The 12,162-nt window shown below is 43.6% G+C and overlaps 1 protein-coding gene across 1 annotated transcript in view; it reads right to left on the bottom strand.

Moving 5' to 3' along the window:
- Positions 1-1,758: 1,758 nt before the first annotated feature.
- FDFT1 (farnesyl-diphosphate farnesyltransferase 1) overlaps positions 1,759-12,162 on the bottom strand; it is a 258,645-nt gene continuing 248,241 nt past the window's right edge. The window contains exons 7-8 of the mRNA XM_069605736.1: positions 9,466-9,618; positions 1,759-6,065 (exon numbers count right to left, since the gene is read on the bottom strand). Coding sequence (XP_069461837.1) covers positions 5,844-6,065; positions 9,466-9,618 — 375 coding nt within the window. The 3' untranslated portion in view covers positions 1,759-5,843. The remainder of the gene's footprint in view (positions 6,066-9,465; positions 9,619-12,162) is intronic.

The following is a 12,162-nucleotide window of genomic DNA, read 5'->3' as shown; positions in this document are numbered from 1 at the left end:
AGCCTCCACAGGCTGAGCCAGGGCCGCCGCGACTGTCTCGATAGAGGCCTTGGCCGGGTGGATCAAGGCTTTCACCACCTTAGGTGCACTCACCGCCTTCTCCTTGGGGGGAGGGTCACCGCCTCGCTCCCCCTCCGATGGGGCCTTCGAGCTCGACCGGGGTCTCTACAGGAGCTTCGCCGGGTGCTCGGCCTTCCTCTTACCCGAGCCGGAGCGTTGGTTCGTGGTTGATGGCACCGGGGAGGATGCGCCCTGCCTGGCGCCCGTAGAGCCCGACCGTTTGGCGCTCCCGGTGCCAGCGGACTCGCGGTGCTTGGCCTTCTGTTGGACCCCCGTTGCCGGGGCGCCCTCAAAGATCTTAGAAGACCGCTCGGACTTCTTCTTCTCGCCTGACGGGCTCTTCCCTTCCAGCCAGTTGGCGAGACGCAGATGGCGGTCCTTCATGGTCCGCTCTGACATATTGCCGCAAAACGCACAGTCCTTCTCCACGTGCGTCTTGTCCTCATGCAGGCAGTAGAGGCAAAGGGAGTGTTCGTCCTCCTTAAAGACATTCTGAAGCTGGCATCCAGGGCAGACCCTGACCAGCTTTCCGGGCGTCGAGCTTCCCTTCTCCTGGGCCATGATCGAGATCGGCCTAAGAAACTTCTGGAGTCCTCCAAAAGCGTGGCTCGACGAAATCTTCACCCTTGAGGGGCGTAGAAGAATCCGACACGGGTCCCCGTTGATCGGAAAAAGAAACGGTGGAGCATGAGGCTCTTTTGAACGAAAAGCAGAAAATGTTCCTAAGGAAAAGCGCGAAAAAAGCACTAAAGCTCGAGAGCAATAGCACAAGGATCCCAACACTTGAACGTGCGGTAAAAATCTGAAGATGGCTGCCAGAGGCGGGGCTTAGGAAGATGGGAGTCATTGGCTGCGGTCAGTATGACGCAGAGATCAGTGATTGGTTACTACTACGAAAGACAGATCAGAAACAAAACTGATACTGATTTTTCTTTACCGAGGATTCCCAGCCTGACGACGGGGAATATTCATGAGCATGTGAATCCATGCCAGACCCCATGCTGGAGAATGTGGACTATACTATACAACAGTATACTCAGCATCGCTACGTTAAGACAGTGATTTAGTTGAACTATGTTTGATACAGCCGTGTTGCCCCAGGTTGGCTTTTCTGGAGTCCATCCTCAGGTACAGACTTAAAGAAAATAATCTAAAACTCAGGGTGTGGGGGAGGGAAAGGAGATGGTGAAAAAGTTCAAGTGGACTGCAACCTTGAAGTCTTCCACGTAACGGTGAAGCATGTTTAACAACCCAAGCCAAAATTAACTCACAGAAGGGGAAGCCAGTTGGCAAAGCGCAGGAAACGGGCTGTGAAGATTAGCATCATAGAACAGCACATGGCAGCTTCAGCATGATTTGATACAAGTCAACTGAGGCACAAACAAGGAAGCCAGTGGAAAAAGACCTGAAACAGACCGCCTCTGCCCAATTCGAGCCGGGGAGAAGATTTTGGTTATGTCGCTTATTTTAAAAAAAAGCATAGCTAAGCGAGAAGTGTATGATCTGGTCCAGAATATAGAAGGATCGTCCATTGCTTGTTTTAATGTCTTTGTAAACAAATGCTAAAACATCAGTTTTGGGTAAACTGATTTTGTTGCAGTATGAAGGAAGCAGACTAATACAATGGTTAGTCATAATCACCTTTTGCTGCAGAGCATTGCCTTAACTCAATTTGAAATAATTACAACACACCCGTAGTCACTTCAAAGTCAACAGTTTTATTGAATAAAACAATTAAACATTGTATAACAATGTCAAAACACTGAGGAATTAGACCATTCAAATAGAAATGTGCAAAATCCTTACACAACCACTGCTTTTATAAGATTCATTTCTGGGGATACTGAAGAATTAAAACTTCCGGTACATAGAAACAAAGAAAATATGAAGACATAAATTAGTGCAAAGAAAATCTAGATTCACTTTCTTGTACTAAACATAGATTGTTCGACCAAACATCTTCGAACTGTCATAAGTGACCTCAATTAGTTATACTGCACCAAGCTAAAAAAACAAGTTTACAACAGCTTGTTTTTGAGGACTTCACAACAATCATGCTGCTGAACAAAGCAGCAACCTCCAGTTTTTGTTTCACTTAGAAATCGGGTGAAAAAAGTTATTTTTTGGTCAAAGAAATACCATATGTTGAAAAAGGAACATTGCTCCTTGAAAAGAAACCAATGCCATTGGTTGTTGAAAAATCAACATTAAACAGCAGGACTCATTGAAACACTACTCTGCATTTTTCAGCCTTCCTAAAAACATATTTACAAATACTAGGTAGTTGAACACAATTTTGCAAACAGACTGAACCTATTAAAGTAGCAATTTGCAAATTAGAGAATACTCCGACACATACTTGCTATCAAGCAAGAAAATCAACACGTAAGACCAATACATTTTATTGCCCACCCTCCCCACATAATGAATGCTCCTAACTCTATAGTATTGAAAAGTTAAACAAATTACATAAATGAAAAGCAGCACTGCAGTTGGTGTAGAATCACTTATTAGCACACAAATCCCATCACTTAGAAATCTAAGTTTGGATCCACTTACATTTGACCTGTGAAAACAAAAACAGTTAACAGCATGACAAAGAAAGAGAAATATGTTACTGTACACCATCCTAGAGCAAATGGTTACCGCGCTGCTGCAGGAATTTTTCCAAAGGTACGTACACTGGGAAAAGTTCCTTCCGAATGCAAACATTTTAAAACTGGCTTAAAAATAGCATGCCTAATGTGGCATCTGTATGCTATGCACGGTCAATACACATGCATTTTAACTGAATATTTTTTTTTATGCGTTATAGCCAGCATCCTAAGGAACTGTGAAGTGCACATGGTTTGAATAAAAGCCTAACTTGACAGCATGTTTTAGATCGCTCGAAAGACACTATTAAATCAGTATTCTGAACTAGAAAGCACTGACCAGTTGAGGTCTGTTTAAATGACTTCACAGAGTCACATTAAAGAGGACGGCTTATAGAACCAAGATGGATAGAATTGCGTAGCACGGTCATATAATAATACCACATGAAATGACCATTACATTTGTATAAAATGTTATTAGCAAGGTTGCAAAACTATAGTTTGCCCAATATCTTCATTACTTCTCACAATAGCTTATTTCTTATCAATATCTCCACAATATGAACTATTAACTTCATGGTGATTCAGGTTCTCTTAATCCAGGCTCTCCCACCTTCGCAACTGGTTGGCGTATCCCAACCAGCTGGGAAGGAGGGAGAGCCTGGATGAAAGAGAAAGTATGGGAATTACGGATAATCTATTATAGATAAAAAGGTGACAACCTTTTAGCAAATGTTTGACAACACATTTGATATGGGAATTTTATTTTTTTTTAAAAAGAAAAATAATCCAAAAAAATGAGCAATATTGAAGAACAAACAAATACTTTCTCATTAGCCAAGAGGGACAACATTTTCAACTAAAGCTAAAATGATTGACCAGAAGCCCTGTAAGGCAACTTGAGCTCCCAAAAGGGCCTTTGTGATAGGGTCCCATGGAAATAGTTAGACTGGGGAAAATGCACGACCTGCTATTAAATTGACTCTGGAATTTCATCTTTTTTATACATTTCAAAACCTGTCAAAGAAACACAAGTTATGTATTGCTGATATGAAGAGACCCACACACCAACAATATTTTAAAATTGTATTATGCCTTTAGGGCGAGAGGTGATAGATTTAGAAGATAGTAAAATGGGACAGTCACACACAGCGACAAAGCTACTTTTTACTGTGTAAAAAGCTATATTCACAGTCCTAAAAATCACTCCAATAGCCACGGGCACTCAGCTAGAGCTCAGACCTGACTTTCATGAGAGACTTTTCTCTTAAATCTTTACCAGAAAATAGCACTTAACTGTTTAACTGACGCAAACCAAACGTGTGTGGACTGAGGGAGGCTTGTTGTGGACATAGAAGGGTTAGGACCAAGCGTACACTGCTCCTCACGCAGGGGAGTATCTTTCACTTGCTTTTACATTCTACCCTCCCAGTTTAGAAGCTGTAGCCTGTGTTATGCCAGTTCCAAACTACGTTGACCACAGTAGTTGCAGTTAAGGGGAAGGGACTTATTTACTTATTCATACTACAATCTTAACTGAATACCTTGGTGAATGTGTGGTACCAACACTCCAGGTTAAGATTGTAGAAAGGCTGGAGCCATTGCAATTACCTCATTCTGTGACTCTTCTCTCTTATCCCAAACGTAGGGCAAAGCTACAACCGTGCCTTTATAGGTCTTAACAAATGAACCACTAAGCATCAGACTTTGGGCTTTTTGAATAGGCCAGGTGGAGACAACACTGAAAGCATTGCAGTGCCCCATCTCAAAAAGGAATCCGACTCTACATATGCACCTCAGGAAAAGGGATCAGTTGAAGAAGCAAGTCAGTGAGGGAGAGGGGAGTAGCAAATAAAATAGTTTCACATTTACACATTTCTACAGAAAAAGGACATTAGCATACTACCAGCACACATGTAGTTGAACTAAAATAATTGAGAAGGCATGCTGTGGGCAGAAGAATTGCAATTCAAGTGTTGCCTAGGTACATGTAGATTTGGAAACATTTTTGGACCATTTATAAATTGCAGCTGTTCCTAAACACTGCAAATGGTAGAAGATGTATGTAAAAACCATTTAGACAGTGAAGACAATAAAGATCACAACCATTTCAAATTTACTTTTTTGGGAAAATGTATCTAGTTAAAACACTAATGAACAAATCACTTTTTAAACTTAAGTGGTGACAGAAATGTTTCTTCCACTCAGGTTTTTAAGGATTACTCCAACTACAGATGATTCTTAGATAAAATGCAAGTAATCCCTGCGTTGTATTTAAGTTTCATTGACAAGGTCATGGAATACAACCACCTAATATTACGTTTACCATTTCATGCACAGAGCGTTACGTTGCAGGCAATTGTTAATGGTTTGTAACATGCAGCAGAGTTGTCATTTGTTTAGTTCAGACTACAGTAGTGATATGCTGAATGAAGGGTACAACTTTCATCCATTGCCAGGGTTTTGTTTTTTTTGCCGAGTTTTTTTGCGGCCAACAAAACAAATCGAAAAACATGTGTGGAGGGACGGGTAAATAGATATAAAGGGTAGCGGATGTGGGGAATAGGTAGTTAAACTGGGAAGTGGGATGAGAGGAGCCCACCAAATTTAAAAAAATGAAAGGAAGAGAATTATTTTCGGCTCAAAATCGGCAAAAAGAAACTCCGCAACAAAAAAAACCTGGCGATGGAATGACATAACCTGATGAAGAATTCAAACACCCTGCCCTCCACCCCACCACAAATTAATGACACATCCGATCACCAAGAACTTCCCGATCTTTCCAAGCCACAAACTATGTACACTTTAAGAGATGAAAGGAAGGGGTCAAATTACTGACTGCATTCAAATAGTCTTTCAAATCTGAAAAAGCAAATGTTGCCGCTTGCAGCCTTCCTTCTTTTAATCCACATTCCACAACAATCTAGTGTTTTCATACTTTGGGAAGTATGAGTAAATTAGTGTAAAAACATCTGAACGTCAGTGGGCCCAGATCTCTAAAAGGGTCTGTGAATTCAGAAGTCCTTTCTTCTAAGTGCACGGATAACGCCAACATAATACAAGCATGTCTACCGCCCAAGTAGGCATCGAGGTCTGGGCGATTGGCTGCAAATGTAGCCGTTAAATTCTACAGGCGATGCTCCAATGGGCAGTTCTCAGTTTTCGCCATAAGCGCTGCCTGAATTTGTCTTAGTTTTCCGTTGCCTGTGCAAAATCCTCTGAAGCTTGGGACACCTTTGTGAGGTACTGCCAGCTGAGTGCTGCTAAAAGCATTGCACACGAAAGGTAAATTGGAGAATAGTGATTACGAGTAACAAGTGCCCCACTGGGCAAACTTTGAGTCCGGATAGAGATGATAATCTTTTGAGTCTTGGCGCAAGAAGGGTCAGTAGAGGGGACTTTCTGATAGATCTGAGGGGGGAAAAACACAATTAAACGAAGAAAGGGAAGACATGGTACATAAAGTTAAACAGTGTTTCTATGCCAATTACTTTACCAACAGTAAAGCACAGTTTCATCTTACTATTGGCTTGCTAGCACACTCACTGGACATAGGAATCTTATTCTGCTGATCCAGTCTCCCTTTCCACCACACTCCCTCAAACCCTCTAGCCTAGTAATCCCAACGACAAATCCCCTTGCTCTGACTCACTCACCCCCTTTCTCATCCCCCACATTACTCTTTTCCACTTCTACCATGGCCATGACCCTGCTCCTAGCTCTCCCCATCTTTTCACCAGATGCAGTAGACGGTGCCCCTTCGCTGCCAGGACCCAAAGACTCTCCATGCCAAACTGGACTGGGCGTCTTCGTCCGAGCCTGTGCTCTTATTTATTTTATTTATTTATTTATATATTTATAACGCGCCGCAGCTCGCAAGCATCAGGGCGTGACAAAAACACGAAGTAGAAGAGATCACGGGACTACATAAAACAGAGAAGAAATGGATTCAGTACGAGTCCAGAGCTGAATATGTAACCACTACCGAAAAAGTAAAGTTTTCGGCTGCTTTCTAAACGAAAAGTAGTTACTTTCCAATCTAAGGTGGCCTGGAAGCTCGTCCCAGAGAGCAATTGCCCTGGTGGGAAAAGCCCTCCCGAGTCCAGTGGCTTTTACTCTGGTATGGGCAGCTTTGAGTAGCCCTTGTTTAGGTGATCTTAGACATCGGCTTGGTTCGTACCAATTGAATTCCTTTTTGAGATATGATGGGGCCGTGCCGTATAGGCAGCGGTGAACCAGCGTCAAGGATTTAAATTTGATGCGCTCCTCTATGGCGAGCCAATGAAGGCCGATTCTGTCTTGGGTGATATGGTCGCGCTTGGGTTTCCCGGTGATGGACCTAACAGCGTTATTCCGAATTATTTGGCATTGTTTGATGCAGTTGTTACTAGACTCAAGCATCAATGCATTCCCATAATCGAGTCGGCACAGGATAGTGGCTCTAGCGATGGTGGCGCTATTTTTGGCGTTAAGGTAGGACCTGATGCGGCGTAATAATCTCTGGTAATATTGGCAATTTCTTTTGAGGTATGAGACTTGTGCCTCAGCTCCTAATGAGGATTCCAGTTATATGCCGAGTGTCTTGATTTTGTTTGTGACTGTGATGTTGGAGTCTTTAATGTTGAATGTAGAATAAGCTGGGCCTAGATTGGATAGGGCTTTTTTGGATCCAAATGTCATAAGTTCTGTTTTCGAACCATTCAAGCACATCCATTGAGACTTCATCCAACTCTCTATGGTATTGTAGATGGCTGACAGTCTATTATTATCTGTGACATGATCTCCACAGAGTTCTATGATCAACTGTGTGTCGTCTGCAAAGTTAGTGAAATAAATCCCTAAATGTGAGAGGAGGGCGCAGAGGCAGCGAATGTATAGATTGAAGAGGAGAGGGGAGAAGCTGGCTCCCTGTGGGACACGGCAGTCCACAGGGGTCAAACTAGTGGAATGTCCGGCCCAAGAGATTTTAGAATTTCTTTCCTCCAAAAAGGAGGATATCCATTCAATGGCATCATCAGCGCAGTTACCTGCTTTTCCGAGGGCCTCTCGGAGCTTCCCATGATCTAATAAATCGAATGCTGCCGAGAGGTCCAATAGAATGAGCAGGCCGGCTTTTCCTTTATCCAGAATGTTCAGCATTTTGGATTGAAGATCGAGTAGTGCTGATTCTGTACTATGTGCACTTCTAAATCCAGATTGCTGGGAGTGTAGTAGATCGTGCTCATCTACGTACCCTTGGAGTTGGTGCGTGGCTATTTTGTCTAGGATCTTCAACAAAAAATTGCAATTTGTGATGGGTCAAAGATTGGCCGGATCTTGCTGGTCCAGACCAGGCTTTTTCACCAATGGTGTGACTGTTACTGTTTTTATACCGGTGGGAACCGTACCAGGCTCTGGTTCAATATGCCCCAACTGGGAAGTTGCAGAGGCCTGTGCTGCCTCGATTTCTGAAACTACCATCAACCTTACTTTCCTGGCCAATATTTCTGCAATATTTGTCCTTCCTTGCACCATTTACCCATCACTGGTTCGCTCTGTGGTAGCCCAACAACACGCACAGCAACCAAGTCCAAAAACGATCAACTACATGATGCAGAACATCCTTTTCAGTCCCAGACTATTGCTCCCCCAATTGCCTTGGCCTCTTCATCTTCAACACACTCTTCCAGGAATTGCTTATTGGAGCTCTTTCACACAAAGCTAACTTTCTTGCCAAAGACTGCTGCTATCTACATTACTGGTTCCCACTTGAACGTGGCAGCTTAAATGGAAAACTTAATGCATGTTTTAAAAACTTTCTTTTAAAGCCTGCACTTTGGTTGTACACTTTTGGCCAAAATCAACCAATTACATTTACATAAGCAAACAAAAGAGTTGGCACAGGCGCTACTATAGGTCCCAGCTGCAATCCAGTGATGCTCTCCTACTAGCGCGCTTTCATGCCTCAGCAATCTTCAGGTGGGCTTATTGGATTCAGGTGTGCAGGGTTGAATCCTTCTGTTAAGTTCCAGTATGTTGCAGCAGGAAATTCTGGTATCTGTAGTTTAGAGCCAGCCAGGATCCAACTCGCCTCCATTTTTCAATGTTTGCCCTCAGTGGGGAGGGGATTGGGAAGGGTTTTGGGGAGTTCTGGTGGGATGGGAGTGGTGGAGAGACTAACAGTATGGCATTGCAAAGTCAGCCATGTGTAGCCCGGTGCTGCCCCCCTGGAGATCCAGTCTCAAGTTACATTTGCAAACAAAAGAGGGATAACAAGGGCGCTACTCTGGGTCCCAGCTGCAATCAGCTCTATAGGGTGTGGCGGTGGCGGGTGTGGGCAAGGGTAGGTATGGGAATTCAGGTCAACCAAAAATGCAGATTAGGAAGTCTGTGAAAACACATAGAACCATAGAAAAGTCTTTACTTACGAGTACCGCCTTTTTATTTCTAGGTGAAACTATACTGGCTCTAAAAAGTGCTTACCTAAAACCGTTACTTACTCGATACAGCGCAGCATCTGTTTTGCCAAGTAATGTACCTGTGAGCATTGTCTTTCTTTATATAAAGTTCATATTATTTATAAAATATAGTGTGCAACATTCTCTTACTTTGTATTAATAATGTGTACTGCACCTGTGAGCCACACCCCACTCCATGCCTGAGATTTAAGCCTGAGCTGCTCTGTCGCGATTACCAATTGAGAGCCTGGTGAACTCGAGGGAATAACTAGCAGTGAAGAGGATAGACCTAAAGACCCTGACGACAGGGCTGAAGAAATCTCCCCAACGCTGATGTATAAATAATAGCTACACTTTGGCTTTGTTGGTCTCACCTCTTCCACATACTGGTACATCATTGCTTTCACTGCTTGTATGTTTGTGGCATCCATCATCAGGGTTACAGCTTGTCCTTTTCGAATCTTCACCACACCCCGGAACACCTGCTGGTTGTTATAACATGCAGCCAAAGTGGCAATCGCCATCACCTGTCCAGAAACAAAGTGCATGAATTACTTATGGAGCTACTAAAGAAAAGAAATTTGGAAATATTGTAGGGTAGTATGAAAATGTGGGCACATTTATTCAGCATCCCAGACCTGCAAGAACATACAAATTGTGTAAGCCACTGTGAGAAAAACACATTGCAATGAAGTAAGTAGCCCAATTTAACAAAAGGCTTCATGCGTAGGTCGAGTAGAAAATCAGAATTCATGCTTCAATTAGTCCACAACGCACACACATTATATATTACAAATAAAACAATCTTGTGCCTTGTAACTAGGCCAAAATCATGTTGCTTTAGATAGATAGAAAAATCTATAGAAAAAGTGTTTAATACCTGATAGCCATTATTTTACTTTACCTGAATGCTGCTGGTAGACTCAAAAAATGTAGATGCAGCAGTCAGAACCTTCACTGAAAGATCACATTCCAAACATTGCACGGTCACAGGCCTAATGCCATACAGGAACAGATAGAGCAAAAATGAAGCAAAACTGCTTTTCTAAGGAGTTTAGCTTGCAGTAGCGAGTCCTACAAATGCAACATACAAAAAGCTGCAAAACCCCAGAGTTAACACAAGGCAGTGTACATTGAGTAGCCAAGATGACGCAGGCTTTTCAAGTTCTTACAAAGCCATGTTCCTGCGAAAAAGCCGAAATGCAACTTAAAGGTTATGAATTGGCAGAAATTGACTAACAATGCGAAGAAATATGATCACAGCGCTAGGTCAGTCATAGCACAACATCACCACCTACATGGTAAAGTACACATATAGTTCTCTGTATCCCAGATTCAATCAAACAAAGCTGTTTAAATTACAAATCGCAACCAATGCATCAGCTCATTTCTAATTCACATTGAGTAAATGCAGAAGTTATAGGAATCTTTCAAGAAAACATAATAATTCACATGAGCACCCCTGCCCCACACTACAATTACTTTAAGACACTGCACCCAGGATAAATGAACTCATGCAGGAAGAACAGAACTCCCCACTGACCGAAGTTGCAAAATGAGCTGATAATACACAGTTCTTACCAATGGGAAGTGTTTTGGTGCCAATTCCTTAGAACATTGAAGAAGGAACTCAACTGTTATTATGTGTCACACTATCAGATCTCACAAAGCTAACATTTGCAATAAATTGCTCCACTCTTACGCCTCCTGGAACAACCAATCGAAATGAAGTTTTGACTGATACATGTGTCTTATGCTCCTGTCCAATGGCAGTGCGTGAGAAGCAAGATTATCTCACAGCACAATGAGCTAGCTAGCACGTCATCTACCACATGTTTAGAATATGCCAATAAAAAAAGTTGAAATGTATATAATCATGTATACTGCAATGCCTACCAGCCAATCACTGTGAAGAAAGTTGTAACAAGTTTGTTGCCTTTTGCGTTCTGAAACCATACTATAAGCATGTACTCACTCCATTAGAATTTGAATGTATGATATTTTCCTGCCTGGCAGTTATTGCAATCCATTTCAGTTTTTCTTGCATCTTGTGCCTTCAACAAGGCCTTCCCCATGGTTCACATGAAAATAGTTCACAAGTAGTTGAGATGTCTTCCGGAAACTCTTTGTGCATGCCACATAGAACTTCAGAGCAGGAGCCACATCCAGAGAGTGCAAAGTCCTTTCAGCCGGCGACAAAGCTTTCGGAAAGAACATCGGCAACACCAAAGGCTCGTTGAGGTGGAATTGCGACTGAACCTTTAGCATGAAGGAGGGGGGCATGAAGGAGGGGTGCGTCCGCAACACCACCCTCGAGTCATGAAAAGTCAAATACGGCTGTTTGCAGGATAGGGCCTGGCTCTCACCCACCCTCCTGGCAGATCTGATGGCCATGAGGAAAGCAGTTTTCCATGAGAGGAACTTGAGGGGCCTGATGCATAGGCTCGATGCCGCCCCCCCACCCCCATGAGCATTGACTTTACCACGAGTTACCACGCCGGGGCAGGCATCTTCACCAGCGGGAACAATCCTTTGAGGAACTCCTTGACGAGACGGTGGGACCAGAGAGAGGACCGTCCTGGATACCTGGTGTAGCAGGAGATAGCCGACATATGCACCTTGATGGAGGTATGCGCCAGCCCCGCCGTGGAAAAGGTCAACAAGTACGAAAGAATCTGCGGGGCTGTGACCCTCAGAGGATTGATCTTCTGCGCCCGGCACCACTTAGCGAAACACTTCCACTTGTGCCCGACAACGCTCTGGCCATGGCAAGGGCCTCCCTGCAGTCCGCCGGCAACTCATACCCTCCGAACTCTAGAACTCTAAGGCTGCAGGAGCCAAGTCCGCAGGTTCAGCAACCCTGAGTCGTGATGCAGGTTCGCGCCTCCTCTGGTTAGCAGATCCGCGACCACTGGCGGCTTGACCGTAGGTGACGTTGACAGGCTGAGAAGATCTGGGTACCAAATCTGCCTTTGCCACGCCAGGGCGCTGAGATTCATCCTGCATTGGCACTCCTTGAGTTGATTGATGACTCGCAGCAGGAAAGGCAATGGAGGGAGCGTGTACAGGAA

Source organism: Ambystoma mexicanum, chromosome 4p, assembly GCF_040938575.1.
Source record: "Ambystoma mexicanum isolate Mex_15411 chromosome 4p, UKY_AmexF1_1, whole genome shotgun sequence".
In the NCBI taxonomy this organism is placed as follows: Eukaryota; Metazoa; Chordata; class Amphibia; order Caudata; family Ambystomatidae; genus Ambystoma; species Ambystoma mexicanum.
The sequence above is the reverse complement of the archived record's forward strand: the minus strand, read 5'-3'. Positions and strand labels throughout refer to the sequence as shown.